Source organism: Odocoileus virginianus, chromosome 9 (assembly GCF_023699985.2).
Source record: "Odocoileus virginianus isolate 20LAN1187 ecotype Illinois chromosome 9, Ovbor_1.2, whole genome shotgun sequence".
NCBI lineage: Eukaryota > Metazoa > Chordata > Mammalia > Artiodactyla > Cervidae > Odocoileus > Odocoileus virginianus.
Genome location: NC_069682.1, coordinates 54,666,545 through 54,690,231, shown reverse-complemented (window position 1 = coordinate 54,690,231; position 23,687 = coordinate 54,666,545). Strand labels below are relative to the sequence as shown.

The following is a 23,687-nucleotide window of genomic DNA, read 5'->3' as shown; positions in this document are numbered from 1 at the left end:
ACTGTGTGCCAGGCACTGTGCTGGGCTGCTGCTGGGTATAGCGCCGAACAAGGTGGCAGCTGCCATGCGCTGACCAGAGAGGGGGGTGCGCTCAGGGACGAGGGGGGACTGGTCAGTGGTGAGTCACATGTCTCAGTGGGGGCTTGGGGTCATGTTCTAGGTGTGACAGCAGCCTCAGAGGATGTGGCAGGGCCAGAGTTCTGTGCTAAGAGGCTCACTGGGGCTGGTGTGTGGAGAGCAGATGGAGTGGGAACAGGGGAAGCCAAGAGGGGGTCCAGAAACAAGCCCCCAACCACCATGCCCTCCCCTGGACCCCCACAGTGCTCAAGGCGGCCTCTCTGGGCCCTGAATACACATTGTGCTCCTACAAATCATCAGCAACTCAGGTCAGGGATGGTCCCTTGCGCCCACTGTCCCCACACAGGCTAGAGCTCTCAGATGGGACCCAAAGCATGTTTCACCAAAACTCTGGCCCACAGGCAGGAGAGATCAGAGGCAGGACTGGTCACCAGCCCTCGGACTGCCCACCTGTGTAGGCAGCTAGATCCTGACCAGTATGCCACCTGTGGTAGTGTCGTACTTAAGCATGTCGTACTGAGCCCACCCAGCATTCACATGTTGAAACTTTTACCTTTTCACTGCATTTTACAGTGTATGAAAAAACCCTAGTCCAGTTAAAGGGATTTTCCAAAATTCATACCCCAAAGTTTGCTAAGTCTGTAATTCTGTAAATAGTTTGAGCCTTTCCTTCTAGTCTTTTCTCTTCTTACCCATGCACATATTTGATAGTTGGGATCATACTTTGGGGAGAAAAAAAGCACATTCACCAAGAAGGTGATTGCAAATACAGCTGCCTCTCCACCCAGCACTGGGCATTTGGGCTGATGGTTCTCTGGGGCACTGTCGTGGGCATTGTAGGATGTGTTAGCAGCATACTTGGCTATTCCCAAAATGCATCCCCAACATGTTTGCAGACCTGGCCACATGTCCCCTGGGAGGCAAAATGTCTCAGGTTGAGAGCCAGCAGTTATGTATACCCTCCTGAAAGTAAGTCAGGCAACACAGAGACGATGTGATGCTTTGTTAAAGCAGGACAACTGGATTGGGGCCACGGCATGGAGTACCAATCAGCCATCTAAAAAATCCACTCACCTATTTACAAATATCCCTGGCGCCCACATGTCCCGAGCCCAGCACAGCTCTGTGCCCGGGGGTGGAGGGGTGTTCCGACAGGAACAAGACAGGTCTAGGCTCTCATGAGGCCGACAGAAGGAAGGGCTGCCAAGTGACAGGCAGAACATGATACGGTGTGATTCCACAAGGGAGCAAAGAAAGTTAAAGCATATACCAACATATGTGAATATGTACATACATAAAGTTTATTTTTGTTTTAATATCCCCACAAAGGGCAGAGAAAGGTTATATTGGGGGAGAGGACGCGTGGGTTGGCTGGGAGAGGAATTCCTTTTCATTTTATGATGTTACAATATATGGGCTTCACTTAGCACTTGCAAGTATTTGTTTTATTTGTCTCTAAATGTCCAGGGCAAACCACACTGAATAGAGAGCCAAGCCAAACGTATTAGGCAGAGGGATTGAGCTGGGTGACATTCATCTAGGCAAAACAGACACATCTTATTTTAACATAGGTCTGTATCTTTGGGAAAACTGAAAAGGATTTATATTCTAGACAAGTGTTCATGCTCATGCTCAGTCACACAGTGGGGTCCAACTCTTTGGATCCCAGAAACTGTAGCCTGCCAGGCTCTTCTGCCCATGGGATTTTTCAGGCCATTTCCTCCTCCAGAGGATCTTCCCGACCCAGGGATGAAACCTGTGTTTGCTGCATCGACAGGTGAATTCTTTACTACTGAGCCACCTGGGAAGCCCTAGACAAGAGTTAATAGGTTTAAAAAAAGAAGAAGAAAAAAAACCTGAAGATTTGCCCAAGGATGGGGTTATCAGATTTTGCAAATAAAAGTACAAGATGCTTAGTTAAATTTGAATTTCAAATAAATGAATAATGTTTGCAATACATGGGACATACTTGTATTATGCAGTGATTTGCTGTTTATCTGAAATTCACATTGAACCAGGCATCTGTGTTTTATCTGCCAAGACATGCTCCTTTAGTCAAGATAGAAAGCCTTTCCTGGCATGTGATGGTGACTGACCCCGCCATAGACTGTAACAACCACAGTGGGAAGGCCTCCCACCCACCCAACAGGTAGGTAACAACTCTGCCAATTGCTGATTTCTTCATCCTTAGAAGAATTCATGGCTTGCCTGTCTATGGGGTATTCTGTTTCTACCTTTTGGCTTTTCTTATATTTTTGTTTTCAAATTAATGTATAGGCTCCAATATTTTGGCCACCTGATGTGAAGAGCCAACTCATTGGAAAAGACCCTGATGCTGGGAAAGGTTGAGGGCAGGAGGAGAAGGGGGCAACAGAGGATGAGATGGTTGGATGGCATCACTGACTCAATGGACATGAATTTGAACAAATGCCGGGAAATGGTGAAGGACAGGGAAGCCTGATGTGTTAACAGTCCATGGGGTTGCAAAGAGTCTAATGTGACTGAGTGACTGAACAACAACAATTGACCTTCTTTTGGTAAACAGGTCGGTTTTAATGTGTGTATGGGTTCTTCTCAGCATCACTTCTATCAGGATACAGGGCAGTGCCCACACCCCAAAGAATCCCCTTGTGCTACTTAATCTCAGTGCGTCCAACCAGGGGTGAGTCTGCCCCCTCCAGGGGACAGCGGCTGTTTTTACAACTTGGGGCAAAGGATGCTACTGGCATGGAGTGGGTGGAGGCCAGAGATGCTGCTAAACATCCGACAGCACACAGGACATCCCCACTCCAAAAAACACACAGAAAATGCCAACAGTGCCAAGGAGGAGAAACCCTGCTTTCTTGTCACTCCCTTCCCTGAATCCCAGACTCCAGCGATGACTGACCTGTTTGCATCCCTACAGGTTTGCACTTTCTAGACATTTCATATACAGGCACGCCTAGTTTTCTATGCCAGCTGATTTCAACCCACGTGTCTCTGAGATGCTCTCATGGTGCCATGAGTTTCATGGCCCACAGTGTGGATGCATGAAGTCTGGTGACGCGGGCTGAAGGACACGTGGGCTGTCTCCAGCGTAGGTGAGCACAAGCGTCATGAGACGTCCAAGGACAGGTCTTGTGTAGACCTCCATCTTCATTTCTGTGATGTGAAACAGAGGTGCAATCCTTCGTGTTGCCCATTCCCCACACTCTTTGCACACTCTCAGAGTCCATCAGGGCCGGCATCATCCCGCCTGCCATCTGGAGAGGCCGGGGAGACTACAGAGCGGTTCTGCTTCCCTGGCAGGGCTGGGTCCGCTGCTAACACTAATCAGGGGTGGCCAACTAAAGTCCATGGGCCAAATCCAGCCCTCTGCATCTTTTTGCAAATACAGTTTTGTTGGAACAAAGCCTTGCACATCCATGCACACTTTTACCATCTGCTTTAGCGCATATATTTACTGCCACTCTAATGACCAAGTTGAGGAACCTCACAGAGAGTGTCTGACCCACAAAACTAAAACATTTATCATCTGGCACTTTACAGAAAGAGTTTGCTGATCTCTGGACTAATTGACCCAGATCCATGTAATTCTAGACTTGTAAAGAAAACCATAAAATGTCCCCGTGAGATAAGATGCCTTTACTGTCTATTATCTGCCAAGGAAAGGATTCCTGGAAGAGTGGGTTCTACCCATTGCTGGTTCACAGCAGATTATTGAGCATGTGCCTCGTGCCAGGCGCTATGCAGAGCCCATTCTGCGTACAGCTCCTCTGGCAGGACTACTGACTACTGTGCTGGGCTGTGCTTAGTCGCTCAGTTGTGTCCGACTCCTTTCAATCCCATGGACTGTAGCCCACCAGGCTTCTCTGTCCATGGGGATTCTCCAGGCAAGAATACTGGAGTGGGTTGCCATACCAGGGGGTCTTTCCAACCCAGGGATTGAACCTGGGTCTCCAGCATTGCAGGCTGATTCTTTTTTTTTTTTTGTATTTTTTATTTCCCATTTATTTTTATTAGTTGGAGGCTAATTACTTTACATCATTACAGTAGTTTTTGTCATACATTGAAATGAATTAGCCATGGATTTACATGTATTCCCCATCCTGGTCCCCCCTCTCACCTCCCTCTCCACCCGATCCCTCTGGGTCTTCCCAGTGCACCAGGCCCGAGCACTTGTCTCATGCACCCAACCTGGGCTGGTGATCTGTTTCACCCTAGATAATATACATGTTTCAATGCTGTTCTCTTGAAACATCCCACCCTCGCCTTCTCCCAGAGTCCACAAGTCTGTTCTATACATCTGAGTCTCTTTTTCTGTTTTGCATATAGGGTTATCGTTACCATCTTTCTAAAGTCCATATATATGTGTTAGTATACTGTAGTGGTCTTTATCTTTCTGGCTTACTTCACTCTGTATAATGGGCTCCAGTTTCATCCATCTCATTAGAACTGATTCAAATGAATTCTTTTTAATGGCTGAGTAATATTCCATGGTGTATATGTACCACAGCTTCCTCATCCATTCGTCTGCTGATGGGCATCTGGGTTGCTTCCATATCCTGGCTATTATAAACAGTGCTGCGATGAACATTGGGGTGCACGTGTCTCTTTCAGATCTGGTTTCCTCAGTGTGTATGCCCAGAAGTGGGATTGCTGGGTCATATGGCACTTCTATTTCCAGCTTTTTAAGAAATCTCCACACTGTTTTCCATAGTGGCTGTACTAATTTGCATTCCCACCAACAGTGTAAGAGGGTTCCCTTTTCTCCACACCCTCTCCAGCTTTTATTGCTTGTAAATGGGACCTAATGAAACTTAAAAGCTTTTGCACAACAAAGGAAACTATAAGCAAAGTGAAAAGACAGCCCTCAGATTGGGAGAAAATAATAGCAAACGAAGCAACAGACAAAGGATTAATCTCAAAAATATACAAGCAACTCCTCCAGCTCAACTCCAGAAAAACAAATGACCCAATCAAAAAATGGGCCAAAGAACTAAACAGACATTTCTCCAAGGAAGACATACAGATGGCTAACAAACACATGAAAAGATGCTCAACATCACTCATTATCAGAGAAATGCAAATCAAAACCACAATGAGGTACCATTATACGCCAGTCAGGATGGCTGCTATCCAAAAGTCTACATGCAGGCTGATTCTTTACTGCCTGAGCTAACAGGGAAGCCCACTGACTACTAGCTACTCCATTTACAGATGAAGAAAGCTGACTGGAGGCTACAAACTTGACCACTGAGCCTCCGCTGAGTGCAAGTGGCTGGAAAAGCAGAAACGAGAGATTGCCCAGGCATGGACACAGACCACCTCTGGGGCCTCCAGGAGTAGGAGGGATCCATGGAGGCTCAAAGGGGAGGTCCTTACAAGAGGCGGGCCAGGTGGGCAAGGGTGTGGATGTTCGACTCTGGAAAGTGCGTTGAGGACCAAGGATGAGCCAGAGCATGTGGCCACGGCTGGCAGGTCCCAGCGGCCTGAGCAAAAATGGCACAACCAGCCCAGAAGAGCCCAGGAGCCGATGAGAAGCACAAGATGGGCCACCCAGGAGAGGATGGGGTGCAGCTCAACTGCAAAGAGAGGGGGCATTTTGGTTTTCTTGTGGCTTCTTTGTTTTCCAGGCCTACAGCTATCGGGTGCCCCTCAGAGTCCCAGAGCCTAAGAATGCTCCTCCTTCATTGTGCAAAACACATTAATTCCAGCCACTTCTCTTGATGGGCCAAGGCCTAAGTGACCAGTGAGAACACAGTTAATGTTTGTGACATCTCCTTGCCCCGATTTCCCAAGGCCACCCCAGCTGCCAGTGCCCACCAGCCCTGGAAGGACCCATCCCAGCCTCCCGGTCATCAAGGCCTCTTCCTCGGCTCTCTCGCTCTGGCTTCTGAACAAACAGGATGTGAAGCAATCGCAAGGGCGAAGGCACCTGGGAGCCAGCTGTGCCTTGGGTGGACTGATCCCCGACCTCAGCTTGATGGGGCTTAGTCTCCTCAGCCTCCGTGGGCGATCAGCTCACTCCCGGGGCTGTCCCCAGCTGCTGCGGCAGGCGCCACACTTGCACGGCATATGCCCTCAATCCTTTAAGTGCCTCGCAATCCCATTTGATCCCATCTGGGATGATCAAGAATAGGGATATGTACTCTTGCAGCCCTGGAGAGAAGCCTGAGGCCCTCTCTGCACACAGAAGTCCAGCATGAGCCCGAGTCTGCCACCCAAAGGCAGAGGTGAGTGGGTGGGAAAAGAAGGGGCCCTTCTGGTCTTGGAGCTCTGGGAAGGTCAGGAAGCTGGAGGTCCCCTACGAGAGAGTATGAGAGGGGGACTGAGACCCTCAGATTATATTCTTGGGTCAGGGAGCTGGGGCTGATGAGTGCTGCCCTCCCGAGCCGTCAGTGATTTCTTAAGCAGACAAGGGAGAGGAGGAGGATCCTGTAAGTAAGGACAAGAGGCTGGAGCCCTTGTCTTGAGAACAAAGGAGTAGGTGCTTCTGTGTCTGCAAAGATGTAAGAGTCTCCAGTCCAAATCAGTATTCACTGCGCCGCTGTTTGGCAATGGGAGACAACATCAGGAATGCCATATGCAGGAACCCCCCCTGAGCCGTCCTCAGGATGGGAGCAGAAACCTTGTCTTGTTCAAGCTGGAGCAGGGTCTGCGATAGTCCCCTGGCCCATCAGAGCGCCACACAGATGTTTGTTGAGTGAATAAATGTGTTTTCAATGTGGGCCAAAAGGCCCTTGACTGTAGGAAGCTGGTTCTGACCACCAGGTGCTGGGGCTCAGAGGGTTCATCATCACTCCCCAGGTTGGCATGCAGGTCCTGGGCTGACTTGTCCATCGGGCCCCGTGGCCAGGCCCACGGTACTTTTAGGGACCCAAGAAAACATTCTAATGTCTCTTAAAATCATAACACAAAACATGGAGTTTTTAAGGCTGGAGACAATGTTTTAATTTTTAATACAGCTAGGATTATACTCATCATTATACCCAGATAGTTATAAACCTAATTTTTAATATTTTTGAATGGAGGGAGGACCCCTGGCCATTTCAGTGACACTGGCTCCTCTAGTTAGTCCTGTGGGAAACCCACTGTCTTCTGGGTCCTTTTTCAAACTCTTCTCAGGAAAGCGGATTTGGAGAGAACAGCCAGGCAGAAACCAAAACACTTTAGGGTCCCAGGCTCTGTCTGGATGGCCAGCTATGCACCCAGTAGGAGCTTGTTAATAGCACACTGCCCACAGGTGTGGCCGCTGGTGACATCATTCCGCGGACAGCGTGCTGGTCCAGGGCATTTTACATGAATTCACTCTTTTCTTCCTCCCAGTCATAATCATGCCCGAGGAACAAGGGACATGGCATTAGGAGGTTGGACTAAACTCCCAAGATCACATGAGGCCACCCCCTGGAGCACCAGGCTCCTGGGCCCTGGAGTCAATGCAGGAGCCACAGGCCTGACTCCCTTCTGCTCCTGCACGAGACCCCCTGGTCCAGGCAGGTTGTGAGGATTCAGCTCTCAGCAGCACGGCCTGGACAGCCTCCTTGCCAGCTGGCAGGCCCTCCACTCTAGTGCCAGGGTTCCCTCCGCTCAGGGGGCCTCTTCTCCTCTCTCCCACCACCCCTGGGGGGTAGGGGTTGCCCAACTTGTGTGACTGGGGCAGGGGAGGGGCTTCCTGTCCTTGTCTGTGCAAGGAGGGACAGCAGACACCAGACCTCCTTCCCGCAGCATCCCGTCCTCAGAGACGAGATGAGGCTCCCCACTTGGTTCCTGATGAGCCCCAGGTGCCCGAGGGGTTTATGGGCTTCTCCCGCAAGGGCATGCTGGCTGGCGGAGGCCCCAGCTGTGCACACTCTCCGACAGGAGGGCCGCAGCTGGAGGAAGAGGAAACAGATACATGCTTCCTGGGTGGTCTCCGGCGGCATTTAGAGACCCAGGCTCACCTCACCTCGCACCAAATATCAGGAAAGGAGGTCTGTAACCCCTGTACTTCACAAGGATGAAAGTGAGCTCACTGTAAGACGCTGCAAGCCTAGCTCAGGGCCCCGTCCCCTCTCCTCCCAGATGGGGCACTGGGAGCTGGGCCCGGGTGCCACGGCCCTGGAACTCGTCCTCTCCAGGTGCTGTCCAAGGCAGCGACCCTCACTGTTACAGCTAGCAGGTGGTCCCAGGGCAGGGTCCAGGCTGTCTCCACAGGCCACACAGGGTTGGCACACAGTATTTGACCCACTAATCTGCCCATCACATGGACCCCAGCATCCACGGACTCCCCAGCAGGCCCTGCTGGTCTTTCACCTGTGTAGGCATCCAACATGAAAAGGTTTGAACTCACGTTTAGACGTGGCCAGCCTGAGCACCATCTTATAAACAGTGTACCCCAAAACACGGGGCATGACTTCACCAGAATCTTATCATTGGGCCAGATCCCAAGTTACTGAGGAGCTTGTGAGAAAAGGCAGATTCCTGGGCCCATCTTCAGGGACTCGCCATCAGAGGGTCTGGGGGGTGAAGCCTGGGAATCTGTATGTTCAATGTGCCTGCCACCCCGGGGATTCTGATGCAGAAGGAACCCCGTGGAGGAAGTTTCCCAGCCAGGAGACTGTGGTCTCAGAAATGCTGGGCTCTCTCACTTCTTATCTCATCCCCCATTCAAAGATCCAAAAACTCACATGCCCAGCTGGCCACTGAATACTCTGCCCCTCCCAGATGGTGTGGGTGGGTGGGCCTTCCTTGACTCGGGCAACTGGACCAAATTTGCTGCCTCAGCATGTACAGCACCTGGACAAGTCAGGTCCCAGGGTGGCAGCATCCATGCCCGGCCCCAGGGCCCCATTAGAAGGGGAGGAGGTGAGGTAGCAAGTCAGGGGCCTGGCATCAGACCCTCACCCTAACTCTAGGCATCATCTTGCGGCCACTAGGCTATACTCCTCCGGCAAGGAGGCAGCTGATGGAATATGGAGACTCAACACCCCTCAGGGGCCTCAATTCCCTCACCTGTCCCATGGAGATGCTAATAATAGCATCCACCCAACTGGGAATGGTGAGGATTATAGGAGACAATGGCAGAAAGCACTTACTTTGTGCTTAGCAGCTACCACATGTTAAGCAATTAAGCTTTTCACTCGCATGAGCTCATCTAATCCTTCACAACCACCCTGAGAGGTGGAAGCTATTATTAACCCCATTTTCCAGATGAGGGACATTAAGTGACTCACCCTGGGTCATGTGGCTAGAAACAGCAGAACTGGGACTCAAACCCGGGGAGTTTAGCCAGCTCCTGAGCCCAGGCTCTAACCATCAGGCTGTGACACCTCAATAAATGCCAAGTCTCGGCAAACGGTGGGGGACAAAGAACCTGGGTATGGAGGAGAAAGGGGTTGGCAGGCTTGATACTGGGTTGAGTGTCACTTAAGAAAAAAACCAAACCTAAGCTATCCCAAGCCAGAAGGGTAAGCAGGACAGAGGAGCACCAGACCCACTGAGGTCAAGTTAGCAGGTCAAACCCATATCCATAAATTCAGGGAAAAGGTCACTCTGAAGAGAGCAATCAAGTCTCCCTCAGCCTCATGGGTGCCCCATCCCCAATATGTTCCACACGCACTTTTAAGGACAAAGAAGAGCTGGATGAACCTATTGCCAAATAAGTTTGGAATTCATCTATGCTGTTGACCCTATAAGGAGATTCACAATGGACATCAGCAAAATAAAGGCTCTGAGAAGTCCTGCAGTGAAACCTGCTTAGTTCATCCAGCCTAGCCTTTCTTGCACGTAACTGATCATGATTCTTTACAGAACACAGTTTGAGAAATTCTGGTTGCGGCAAACTCCTTCTGTAAATAGCATTTCTGAAAATAATATTTTCAGCTTTCTGAGCCATAGTGTCGCTGTCACAACTACTCAAATCTGTTGTTACAGCACAAAAGCAGGGTCAGGTGATGCATAAACCAGTTAGTGTGACTGTGGAATACTAAAACTTTATTTATGGACACCAAAATGTAAATCTCATATAATCTTATGTGTCACAAAATAGTCTTCTTTTTAAAATTTTTCTCAGCCATTTAAAAATTTGAAAACTATTCTTAGCTCACAGGCACCCCAGAACAGGCTGGAGGCTGAATTTGGTCCACCGTGCATAATTTGCCAATCAGGTATAGAACAATAGGAAACTACAGTACCTTCTAGGACCCCACTAAAAAGTGTTAGGGGCACAGAAAGTGGAAGGTTTGGTGGGGGAGGGAAGCTTGGGGGAAACTGTCAGTAGGAAGACTAGACTGGAAAGAAGACAAGTGTGGCCCTAAACTCTGTGATTGTTCCCATATAGCACATGACCATAGATAATTCTGGAGAAAAAAATTACAAAATGTATCTACGCTGCCTAAATCTACTTGGCAAAACCCAGCATGAACCACAGTACAAAGAAAAACTAAAAACTGGAACAATATTCACAGCTCAGATCACAAAGGACCAAATGTCCCTAAAATGTAAAGCAGAAAATGCCCAACACCCTCTGCAAGCAATGGACAGAGGAGACGGACAAGGAAGAAATGACAAATTTAGAGGAAGGGCTCAGCCTCGCATAGAGGAGAGAAAAGCAAAGCAAAACTATGAGATCCCACATGTCATCTATCGGATTAGCCAAGACAGATAAGTTTGAGAGCTGGTGAAGAATATGCCTGCAGTGCGGGAGATGCATGTTTGATCCCTGGGTCGGGAAGATCCCCTGGAGGAGGATATACCACACCAGTATTCTTGCCTGGAAAATTCCAAGGGCAGAGGAGCCTGACAGGCTACAGTCCACGGGGCTACACAGAGTTGGATACGACTGAATGACTGAGCATCTTCATTCCAACAAAGACGGGGCACAAGTGCCCTCGTGCAAATGGAATGACCTCTCAGGAGGGTAAATTGACAATACTGATCAAAACTACAGGCAGACAATGTCACGTTTAGGAACTGTTCCTGGAGTTATACTCACTCAAGGGTCCAAGGACATATGCACTGCAGCCCTGTTTGTAAGAGTGCAAGACGGGAAACTCTAGACATTCATCACGGGGGGACTGGATGAGTCACTTTTGGTGGTAGTAACAACTTCTAGGGCCTGTGTATTACAAGCTGAGTCCTCTTCTCAGCCCTCACTACTCAAAGCACAGTCTGGGGACTAGCAGCCTCTACATCGCTTGGGCAGGGGGGAGGCGTTTGGACTACAGCCTCCTCTTTGCCCCAGACCTGCTGAATCAGAATCTGTATTTTCACAGGAAGCCCAGGGGATTCCTATGTACCTTAGGACATGATTTTTCAAACTCTTCTGTATTAACTCACTCAACCTCAGAACAACCCAGTGGCCCAGGCCCTTTCATTACCTGAGTGTTGGAGATGAGGAACGGAGGCTCTGGGACATTAGGGAAATTGTCCACAGTCACACAGTGAGAGAGTAGTAGAGCTACATTCGCTCCACATGCACATAAACACACAACAGCCTTTAAAGAACAGGAAGCTCTTTAATGGTGGAAAAAGACGAGCCTCCGAGATACATTGTCAGGTGAAAAAAGCAAGGTGAAGGACACTGTATAGACTACGCCAGTATTTGGCGGGGGGGGGCCGGCGGCTGGCAGGAAAAAGCAGACTCTATACATTTAATGGCTTAGATACTCAGAAGGCATCCTTGAAAAGAAGTGAAAGTAGCTCAGTCGTGTCCAACTCCTTGCAACCCCATGGACTATACAGTCCATGGAAATCGCCAGGCCAGAATAGTGGAGTGAGTAGCCTTTCCCTTCTCCAGGTGATCTTCCCAACCCAGGGATCGAACCCAGGTCTCCCGCATTGCAGCTGAGTCACAAGGGAAGTACCCAATAACTCGGACATAGCTGCTTCTGGGAGGCGGAACACAGCAGCTGGAGGAAGGATGTCAGAGGGAAACTATTCAGTGTTGCACACATCTGGAACTTAAACTTTGAGCCTGGAACATGCATTGTTAATACCTGTACTAAAATATGGGCTTCCCTAGTGTCTCAGACAGTAAAGAATCCTCCTGCAATGCTGAAGACCCAGGTTCGATCCCTGGGTTGGGAAGATCACCTAGAGAAGGGCATGGCAACCCACTCTAGTATTCTCGCCTGGAGAATCCCATGGACAGAGGAGCCTGGTGGGTTACAGTCCATGGGGGTCACAAAAGAGTCAGACACAACTGAGTAACTAACACAACATAACACACTGAAATATAAATTTTTTTAAACTGGTGTAAGGAAGACCTCACACATCCTAAAACCACCCCCACTTCAGAAGAAATAGACTTTGCGGAAGGAGAAACTGGCACAGCCGGGCCCACCCTACTGCTCCACCTGGCTCCCTGTCTGCCCTTCTCAGAAAACACGGCCATGGCATGTGGGAGAGGTGCTGGGAGAGGGCAAACAGTAGGTTCTCCAAGTATGCAGGATTCGGCCCTACATTCAGTCTCGTGGAAGGGGGTTCAGGCCTCACACCAGTGCAGTGTCCTTCACTGCGGTGATTTTGCCCTGCAGGGGACATCTGACAATATCTGGAGACATTTTTCATGTCACAAGTGGCAGAGGCTACTGGCTTCTAGTGGGGAGAGGCCAGGGATACCATGAAACATCCTACACAGCCCAGGACATCCCAGGATGTCCTGTGTCCTGAGTTTGAGGGGCCTGCATCAGCACAGCTCAGATGTTGCATGTGCGAGCATCACTACGTGCTCAGCTGAAGTGCAGGTTCAGATAGGGCAGGCCTGGGATGGACCAGAGAGTGCGATTCTAATGGCGGGGGGGGGGCAACCTGTGCTGCTCTGGAGCCACACTTGGAGCAATGAGGCCTTACCCAACCCAGCTTTGGCCAACAGTATAAATGCCATATGAAAAAGGGGTAGGGACTGCTTTTATTTGGATTAGAAGGCTGGACAGGAAGTGCTGATGAGGGAGGGAGCAGAGGAAACTTGGTCCTAATAGACATGAGTTGAGATCTCCCCCTGGGATCTACAGTTGTGGGCTGCATCAGCACGAGCTGGGGTGTTGGCCAGGGACTTACCGTCCAGAGTCTCTACCGACAACTGCAGGCCCAGGTTGTGCCGCGGGTTGACCACCCAGTGGTTGCTGGTCGCCGTGATGTCAAAAACGAGCCAGCCCTCCTCTGAGGCCCAGAGGGTGCGGCTGTCGAGCAGGAACAGGTCGGACTCCCTGCAAGAGAAGAGAGATATGCAGCCTCCAGGTCAGCAAGTCGTGGCTCGGTCACCCCCATCAGCCAGTCAGCCACTGGTGCGTGGGAGGACTTTGTGAGTGGGGGAGCTGGCAGGAGGTCCACCAGTCTCTCCCCCGACAAAGTGGGTTCATCACACCAAGATCCAGCCATGGAGACCCCTGATGGGAGACAGAGTGCAGAACAGGGATAAAGAGATACACAGAGGAGACAAGCAGCTGCTATGAGACAGACGTGCCCTTCAGGTTTGTTGGGGGTGACAGAGGATGAGACGTTTGGATGGCATCACTGACTCAATGGACATGGGTTTGAGCAAGCTCCGGGAGACGGTGAAAGACAGGGACGCCTGGTGTGCTACAGTCCACGGGATCACAGAGAGTCAGACACGCCTGAGTGAATGAACAACAATGACCGTGTTGAGGGGATACCAGTGGGACAGAGCACAGCAAGGCAGGAATCTCACCATCTCCATGATGCTAGAAGTCTCAGGGGAACAGAAGTTCACCCTTGTTCACTTATTCACCACCTGCCAGGCACTGTCCCAAGGGCTCTACACATGTTGTCTCGCTCAGTTCTTACAACACTAAATTGTGGGGGTATTACCATCTCTGATGGATCCATGATAAAACATGACTCGCCCAAGGTCACTTAGCCAGGAAGATGCTAGACTAGGGGCTTCAGCACTGGCAACTGAGCACTAGTGCAGAGATGCTCCTCATTTCCACACTATATAATTTCTTCATGAGGCCACCAAGCATTAGGAAGTGGACCTCCAGACTCACATCATTAGTAGAGGGAGTACTTTAATTCTCTTCCTCAGATTTGTAGTAGCAAAATGGTTAAAAACCACAATTGACCTCGTACAGATGGAAGGTGAATGGATGAAGATGGATGGTGGATTGGATAGATGAAAGATGGATGAAACGATGGATGATGGTGAATGATGGATGAATAGAAGAAAGATGGATGGATGGATGCATGCATTTTTACATTCCTAGATAGTAGAATTCTAGTATATAAGATATCATAATGTCCCTTTTGCAACTTTCAATTATAAGAATTCAAAACAAATATTTTGAGTCCTTTGACAGTCAGTTAGTACATCTGAGCTCCTATACTATACCAGGCAGTGGGTACAGTGATGAACAGCATCCAACCAGTTCCTGCTCCAAGGTATTGACAATCTTTTTCATACTGGGGGGGATCTAATTTTCCTGGGAAATTACATGGCTCAGTTGGTAAAGAATCTGCCTGCAATGGAGGAGACCCAGGTTCAATCCCTGGGTCAGGAAGATCCCCTGAAGAAGGAAATGGCAACCCACTCCAGGATTCTTGCCTGGGAAATGCCATGGCCAGAGGAGCCTGGCAGGCTACCATCCACGGGGTTGCAAAGAACCAGACACGACTGAGCAACTAAACCACCACCACCATGCATGTGATTGAGATACGACTTCTAAGCTCACGGACAAGAAGCAGAGCCACAAGACAAGACGGTGCCTTGTCTCTTAGCCAGCCAAACCACAGTCTCTTGTGACTGTAGGACACTCACTGCCTCTGTAATACAGAGAGATCAGAGGAGCAAGGAAGACTGTTTAGAGCCACAGAACATTTTGAGGATGCTGTTCAACTTTCACGGCCAAACTGAATTAAGATAAGGAGACAGTCTTCTGTGACCCATTTACTTCTATTTTTTTCCCAGGGCCCTTTCAGATATAGCTTCAAAATTGACTTGGAGAAGGATGTTCACACAGATTCCAAATGAGAGTTTCCACTGTCTTCATCTCCAATTTGCCTTGATGGCTTTCCTAGCTATGGAGAGTTATCAAGACTGTCAACGAACCAGCTCGCTGCTCTCAACAATTAACAGATGAGAGAAGAAACACACTCTGAAACAACCCCCCTCACTCGCTCAAGCTCCCAGGGCCCCAGCAGGAAACCTCCACACCGCAGCACAGAAGTCATCAACCTGGGTGGCGACTTTGCCAGAAAATTGTTATTTGCAGGAAAATGTGACCAGATATCCGGCTAGGCCCTGATGGACAGTAAAACAATGAATAGTAACTCAGGGAACAGATTCAGGCCTCTGGAGAGAGAACGCTTTGCCAAACGATACTAAACGTTCTCTTATTACAGCTGGGACACCGAGGGCCAGATGTTACAGGCGAGCGTTGACTCATTGTGAATCAACGTGCATGTGAGTGCAGTCTCCCTCCCCTGAGTCCCGGTTCGCCGTGTGTTCCAGCCTTGCTGGGAAGAGCCAAGCCTTCGTGGAAGGCATTGGGACAGGACAGCCCTGTCGAGGTGGGAGAGTGGGATGCTCACACAGGCTCCGCTTTGAGACAGAGGGCTCAGCCCCAGGTTGGCCCCATGAACGGGACAAGCAAGAAATAACTCAGCATCCACGTCCAGACGGATGGCTGGGAAAGGGCGAATTTCTCGACACCACCTGGAGCATCTTATTAGAACACAATGGCTCTTCCACCAGGAGGAAGGAACAAGCCCTTTGTGACATGTGTATTCACCACGAACACACCGACCCCCCTGACTCAGCCCAGGTGAGAGCAGAACCTGGACAGTCAGGGTGGGGACCCCGTGTGTGCCAAGTCACCTCGGTCCTGTCCGACACTTTCCGACCCCGTGGACAGTGGCCCATCAGGCTCCTCTGTCCGTGGAACTCTCCAGGCAAGAATATTGGAGTGGGTTGCCATGCCCTTCTCCAGGAGATCTTCCCAACCCAAGGGCTGAACTCATGTCTTTTACAGCTCCTCAACTGGCAGGCAGATTCTTTGCCACTAATGCCACCTGGACTTCAGGGAACCTAAATGCCCTCTCTCCCCTTTGCCACTGCTGAGAATCTAGGTGCGTTCTGTGCACCAGCTCCCTGATCTCCAACAATCAGGTTATTGCTCCCATTTTATACCCGAGTAGAGTGAGGTTTAGCGAGGGGAGGCCAAAAGTCCACATTGATAAACATTTTAAGTGAGAGAACCAGGACACAGTGCTGGAAGCGTGACCCGAGGACTTGGGCACTTAAGCCTCGTCACCTCCTTAGCTCACCCTCTCACCAAGGGGGCAAGAGATCAGGAGGTTGTTCAGTTCTGCACGATGCATGTTATTGTCACAACATTGTGGGGAGCAGAGAAAATATTAGAGAAGGGGTGTGGGATGAAGTCCAGGCAGCAGGGAATGCAGGAAGCAAGTAGGGCAAGCCAGCTGATTGCAGAGCCTCAGTTTCCTCCTCTGTAAAATGGCCAGAATGCCCTCTCCTGCAGCAGGTGAGGTAGCTGAGGGAAGACTACTCTAAGGACAAACTCCCAAGGCTCTTGGAGCATTGCTATAGTTACTCCAAGTCATGCCAGTGTTGGTGCACAGTCCCCGCTAGACAGCAAGAAATTCTAGGATGGGGACTTTATCCTGGTCCCAGTCCTTATGTGATGTCCTAAGATCCCCAGAACAATAGACCACATATCCACTCAAACAACGTTCACCTTTGACGCCAACATTCATCAAAGTGTATCAGGATGTTCACAGTCGTGCATTGTCTGCAAACACGCTATCAACAATTCCTCCTCTCCCTCCCCATGTGCAGCGCTCTCATAAATTGGGAAGTCTGCTCACACCCCTCACATCTGCAGTGACCATCTGAGTCGCTGTGGACCAGTGGGAAGGAGGCCCTGCCACGTCCAGGGCAAGAACGCAACAGGCTTCTCGGATCTGCTGTGCTGCCCGCTGGACTGGCAACCCTGACTCCTCTACTGGGGAGAGAGAAGGCACAGAAGGGGAACAGGGCAGAGGCTGTGGAGCGGGAGGGTCTACGAGGGGAGAAAGAGAGAGAAACCAAACCAGCCCTCACGGGAGGTGCATCTAGGGCGTTCCGGCCCCAGCCAAGCTCCCAGCTTCACTGGGGACTGCAACAGACACTACCAAGAGTAGAAAAACTGCCCGGCTGAGCCCTGCCCAAATTCCTGAGCAATTAAACGATTGTTGTTCTAGCCACTGCGTTGTGGGTGGCTTGTTCACCACATAGATAGAACCCAAACAACAGTCACACTGTTCAGAACAGAAAAACGGACAGCTAACCATCTACTGAGAGGGACAGACGTGTGAAAATAGAAAGCACATCCCAGCGCTTCACAGCTCCATCAAAGGATGTACTTGTTGACAAGGGGGATATAAGGTATTAAGTAAGAAGGTGTCATAAACAGGATGTGTAATTTGCAAATTTCTGGGAAAATATAATATGCTAACATTGGTTAAGAAAAAAAGAAATAGAAAATTCGAGTCAAGTTACTCAATATGTACTAGTGAATTGAAATAGGAAAAAAACACCTTCCCCAATCCACACCCAGGTGGTTTGATATGTATTTTTACCAAGTTCACCAAATTATTAAGAGAAAATTGCTTTGTATACAAACTGGTCAAGAAAACCCAACAGGCAAATTGAGAAGCTGTATTGTAAAGCTAGGCTGATTCCAAAGATGGAGAAGACCAATTTGAACAGACATTTCTTTAAAGATACACAAATGGCCAGTGAACACACAACATCATTAGCCACTGCTGTTTGTTGTTTAGTCGCTAAGTCCTATCCAGCTCTTTGCAACCCCATGGGCTGTAGCCCACCAGGTTCCTCTGTCCAAGAATTCTCCAGGCAAGAACACTGGAGTGGGTTGCCACTTCCTACTCCAGGGAATCTTCCTGACCCAGGGATCGAACTAGCGTCACCTGTGTCTCCTGCATTGGCAGGCGAATTCTTTACTACTAAACCACCAGGAAAGCCCCTTAAACAGCACAACTCTGAATATACTAAAAACTAATGAATAATATGTTGCATGTGAATTATATCTCAGTGAAGCCATATTTTAAAAAGTTAATAAAGCCAAGCTAAGTTCAAAATATAGAGCACAGTGTCATGGTGCTAACAACTTTTTCTAAGCTGACACACCTATATGTGGGGAACCTAAACACAAATTCTCCGGAGCTGCAGCAACAGTTCCTTTTGAAGGGTATTTCTCTCCTCTACACACACATCAACATTGGCTCAAGTCAGCAAGCACCATCTGTTTCTGAAAGAAGTGAGACTGTACAAGTTTGCATATTTCCATGTTTTACTGGGTCAGTGGAGCAAACCCCGGCACGGTGGCTGGCCTGGCTTCACCTCCTCTTTGGGGTGGGGACAGTTCTGCCCACTCCTCCAGGCTCACAGAGGCAGCCAGGTTGGGGAACAAACTTAACCTTCCAATGAAAGAAACATCAGGAGACCCCGAAAGCAGACTTCTCCCTTCCCCAAACCCAGGCTCTCCTAAATCCTTGCTCTGTGTGAGGCACAAACCATCAGTGATCCAAATTCTGTGGTGGGGAGGGGTGTCAATATTTAACCACCGGCCTGGGGACAGCGTGGACTTCCCTGGTGGCTCAGATGGCAAAGAGTCTGCTTGTCATACAGATCTGAGTTCAATTCCTGGGTCAGGAAGATCCCCTGGAGAAGAGAATGGCAATCCACTCCAGTTTTCTTGCCTGGAGAATTCCATGGACAGAGGAGCCTGGCGGGCTGTGGTCCCTGGGGTCATAGAGTCTGAAATGACTGCGTACCTAACACCTTCACTTTTCACTGGGGTCAGAGTACTGCTGGGGCTGGCAGGCTCCCCCTCCCAGGGACACCGAGGAGAGAGCTGAAATCTAACCCACTGGGGGAAGCAGGAGGAAGCCCATGCCATCGCCTGACCCAGTTTTCAGCATCTCAACCCACCTCCCTCTGGAAAGTCCTACCATGACGGAAAAGTGGGTATTTTAAAATCTCCAGCGTGGGAAGGTGGAAAGTCCATTTCTTTCTGCCCCTTCCCGGCTTTTTTCTTCTGCCCTGTGGTTCCTTAGAGACTTTTTTGAGACTGTGATCTCAAGGAGGGCCTTCGCCCACGACCCACTTCTGGAGCAGTAGAGCCGCACGCAGGATGCACGATGCCAACCGCTCCGACCCGGGCCTCGGGGAAATCATTAACACTTTGCACACACTTAGCTCTTGGGAACACAAGCCTGAAACTAGCTGGATGGGAAGCCTGAGGCTTCCTCTGGCCCCCAGGCTCTGCAAGCAGGAGCACGAACTACGGGGCTGTGAGTACATCCCACCTGAGGACAAGTAAGCCCTGAGGAAGGACCCTCAGGGTGAGCAGGACAAAGGAAAGCATCAGATTCGAGGGATGAGGCTGTCCAGGGAGGTCATTCTTTGAAAAGTGTCTCCTGAGGGAGGCCAGAAGGGTGAGCAGGGCTGATGTAGCCCAGGGCAGGAAGTGTGTTCCAACAGAGGGAACAGAATGTGCAAAATCTCCTGAGAGAGGCAACCGTGGAGGGGGTGAGGGAGCTTGGTAAGCACAGGGGTGGGCGGGGGCAAGAACCTGCAGGGCGGCCTCTGGCCACAGGAAGGTTCCGATGCTGGGAGAGCTGGGCGGCTGGCAAGAGTTTTAAGCAGGGAATGGAAACAATTGGCTTTGGGTAGACTCTCCCTAAGGCTTCCCAGGTGGCTCAGTGGTAAAGAATCTACCTGCCAATGCAGGAAACTCAGGTTTGATCCCTGGGTTGGGAAGATCCCCACTCCAGTATTCTTTATTCATCTCTGGAGAACCCCATGGACAGAGGAGCCTGGCGGGCTACAGTCCATGGGGTTCACAAAGAGTCAGACACGGCCGAGCAACTAAGCACAGAACACAGACTCTCCCTCAGCCCTGCTCTGATCCTCACCCTCACCCTCACCCTCACCCTACGTCTCTTTGGGAAACTGCAGGGCTGGACATTTTACTTTTAAAACCTTGCATGTTGTAAATGGTTTCTGGGCCTCAAGAACACTCCTCAGAAGGCAGTGAGCGATGGAGAGGCCAGAGCTTTCCCAGACTAACTCGATGTCATGGAGGGGCAGCAGGCCATGGCGCTGCTAAGGATGAGTCAGGCTGGGAAGGCAGCAGCCCCGCCACCATGCACCTGGAGTCAGCCCAGCCGGCAAACACCAGCCCTGCAGGGAAGCGGGGAAGGAGATCAAAGGAGCCCACAGAGGAAGTGGGGCGTGGCCGCCCTGAGGCCCTCGGTCCTGGGAGTGCCCCTCCAGGCAGGGGAGGACCCAGCCCAGATCCCAGCACCCCACTGGGCTTCAGGGAATGCCCCATCTTTCTTCCAAGTCACCCAGACAGTCCCTGGTGACCCCAGGACGGGAAGATGAAGTCAGGGAGGTCCAAGGCTTTTTTTAAACTTTTTTTTTTCTTAAGGCTGCGCCTATCCAGGAAGCCTAAAATTAAGTCATTTGGGGAGAAAGGTGGAAAAATACACACACTAAAGCACAATATCCTCCCGCAGCCAGAGCACGAGTCACCAGCCCACAGCTTCCCCACCCCAGGACTGTCTGTCTGTCTGTCTGTCTCCCTCCTCTTTTCCCTTCCCCATCCACCTACCAGGGCATTCACAGGAGGGTCAAGAACACTCCTTCCCAGAGCCCAAGAGGCCTATGTTATCAAAGTCAGGATGCAGATCAGCAGCCATTAAGGTCTGGGTCTCCGTTGCCCCATTTGCAAGAGGAAGGATTTGCAGTTTGCCAAGCTCTCAGAAACTGTCTCCCACAAATAAAGTATCGAGAGAGGAAAATGAACAGGTTGAAGATCACAAAGTTCTGTATTCAAAGAAGACCAGAAAGCACCAAAAGAAAGCACCAGAAAGCACTAAGAGATTTCACGATGCACATCAGCTCTTGAAAGGCTCTGAGAGATCCTTGACTATATAGAAACTATATATACTTCTTGGGACTATAAAGAAAGCTGAGCGCCGAAGAATTGATGTTTTTGAACTGTGGTGTTGGAGAAGACTCTTGAGAGTCTCTTGGACTGCAAGGAGATCAAACCAGTCAATCCTAAAGGAAACCAGTCCTGAATATTCATTGGAAGGACTAATGCTGAAGCTGAAATTCCAATACTTTGGCCACCTGATGGGAAGAACTGAGTCACGGGAAAAGACCCTGATGCTGGAAAGATTGAAGGCAGGAGAATGGGATGACAGAGGATGAGATGGTTGGATGGTATCATCAACTCAATGAACATGAGTTTGAGCAAGCTCTGGGAATTGGTGATGGACAGGGAAGCCTGGCATGCTACAGTCCATGGGGTGGCAAAGAGTTGGACATGACTGAGCGATTGAACTGAGATCCTGCTGCAAAGCACTGTCTCCTCTCACCATGGAGAGTGCTTGCAGAGGCTCTGAACTTAACGTACACATGCAGATCATGGGGGCCTGTGGTGGAGAGCAATGAGGACTGGAACTAAAAATGGGATATAGCTACCAGCTGGAGAAAATAGCCAGGAGATCTAAGTGGAGCTCAAGATTCTCCCCAGGGTAGATCATACTCAGCAGAGGAGGTCAGGGATGTAGGAATGTGGCATAAGGTTCTGGGTCCTAGGAAAGTTGAAATCAAATCACCACAGAGTGACCCTGGGAAGACTCTTTGGTTTGTAAAGTGGGGATAACAATGAGGACTATTCTAAGGATGCATTAACTGAGATAGTATAGTTGAGGTGCCTGCATGGAGCTGAAGGCTCAAGGCTCTAGGGTACAGCAGAGCTCACTCACAACCACATCGTTCTGCCCCTCCAAGAGGTGGTAGACTTAGAACAGGCCTGGCATGGAAACGGCCCATTGAACCCCACAATACCTAAGAGGCAAGTCCTATTGTCCCCTTTCACAAGCAGGAGAGTGAGGTTCAGGGGAGCTTACAGAGCTCCTGGGTTGGAGGGAGAGCAGCCCAGGCACCTCCATGGCCCCCACCTTGCACGGGGCCTGCCTGGGTAGTCGCCCACCCCAGTTGGAGGCTGCCTGGACGCCTAGGCTTCACCTCCTCCACGTCTGTGCCCTCAGCCCTTGGTCAAGGTCAGTTCCTTGATCCGCATGTTGTCAGGAGAAACCCAGAGGACACAGATGGGCAGGGGACCTTGACTAGGAAGAAAGTCAACCTCCAGTTTACTTTGGGACCCAACTTTTGTTCCTGCTTATTTAAGATTCCAGGGTTTGGGCCACAGAATTCTCAGAAAACTGGTGGTCTGGAATTCTGTTCACCCTGGGTATGATCCCTACAGAAACCAAACACTGAGAAGTGAACTATGCTGGGGATTTCAGAACTCGGAGGTGAGACATGAAGGCCCCTGGGTGCTCCCAGAACAACCAGGCCTTGTGGGGCACGTCGTGGAGCTCTGAGACGGGAAATCCCACGCGCCAGGCAGCTGCCTGTGTCTGGCATCCCGGGGGTGGGCGGGCGAGACGACTCATCTTTCGAGACTTTCCCTGGTTGCTCCATTTCCTCCGGCCTCCAGCTCCAGCCCGAAATAGCACAAGGTAAATTCAGCCTCCTTCACGCACACACTCAAGGAATAAACAAACACACTGATGTTGGGTCATCTTTCCTACCTTTTTTTTTTTCCAAAAAAAAAAAAAAAAAAGAACCACAGGCTGTTTTAAGATTCCAAACCCAGACGCAAAAAAGTTAAGAGAAGCTGGGAAAAAGGAAATGAACTCAGCAATGGAGTTTGCAGACAGAGCAAGTGTTGTGAGGACCACAGTCCAGGTTTTCAAAAACAAAGACCAGATCCGAATAGCGCGAAGCAGAGGAGGGAGGGGTGCTGAGACTGTGGCTCCTCAAAGCAAAGAGGTGACAGTGAGCGGGCGGGCTGAGGACACCCCCACTGTACCAGGTATCACACGTGCCTTATGCCATTGCACTCCTGCCAGCCTTACCAGGTGGGCACACTTGTCCTCTGTTATATTCTGTCCCTCCCCTAGGAGAAGATAAATGGTAAAGCGTCTGCCCACAATGCGGGAGACCCGGGTTCGATCCCTGGGTTGGGAAGATCCCCTGGAGAAGGAAATGGCAACGCACTCCAGTATGCTTGTCTGGAAAACCCCATGGACAGAAGAGCCTGGTAGGCTATAATCCACGGGGTCACAAGAGTCAGACATGACTGAGCGACTGAGCGACTTCACTTTCTTTCTTTCAGGAGAAGATCCTGAGTCAAAAGCTTGAATGCAAGTGATTTGTCTGAGAAGTGACCCCAGGAACCACCAGGAAGGGGGTGGGAAGTGTGGCAGGGATGGAAAGAGGTCAAAATATGGAGCTGTGGGCATCTGGGGCTCACACCCATCAGGCCCCCCGGATGCTGTCTGAACACAGCTCTGCATGCTACTTCCTGGGGCATGAGGAGGCTAGAGTCAATATCCACTTGCCCTTGCCCACCTGTGACGGAAGGATGCTCCAGGGGCTTGACTCCACAGTGGGTTGCATGCATCCTGGGGTCAGAGAAAGCCCTGGGGCAGGAGAGGGCAGTGCCGAGCAGAAGCGTCTAGACTGCGGCTCCAGCCAGCCGTCACAGGGAGGAAGGATGGAGGCCTTGTCCCAGGTCACA

At 50.3% G+C, this 23,687-nt stretch overlaps 1 protein-coding gene across 1 annotated transcript in view; it reads right to left on the bottom strand.

The window, feature by feature from the left end:
- BMP7 (bone morphogenetic protein 7) overlaps nt 1–23,687 on the bottom strand; it is an 83,933-nt gene that overhangs the window by 14,321 nt on the left and 45,925 nt on the right. Inside the window, exon 3 of the mRNA XM_020905216.2 lies at nt 13,099–13,247. Within this exon, the coding sequence (XP_020760875.1) occupies nt 13,099–13,247 (149 nt within the window). The remainder of the gene's footprint in view (nt 1–13,098; nt 13,248–23,687) is intronic.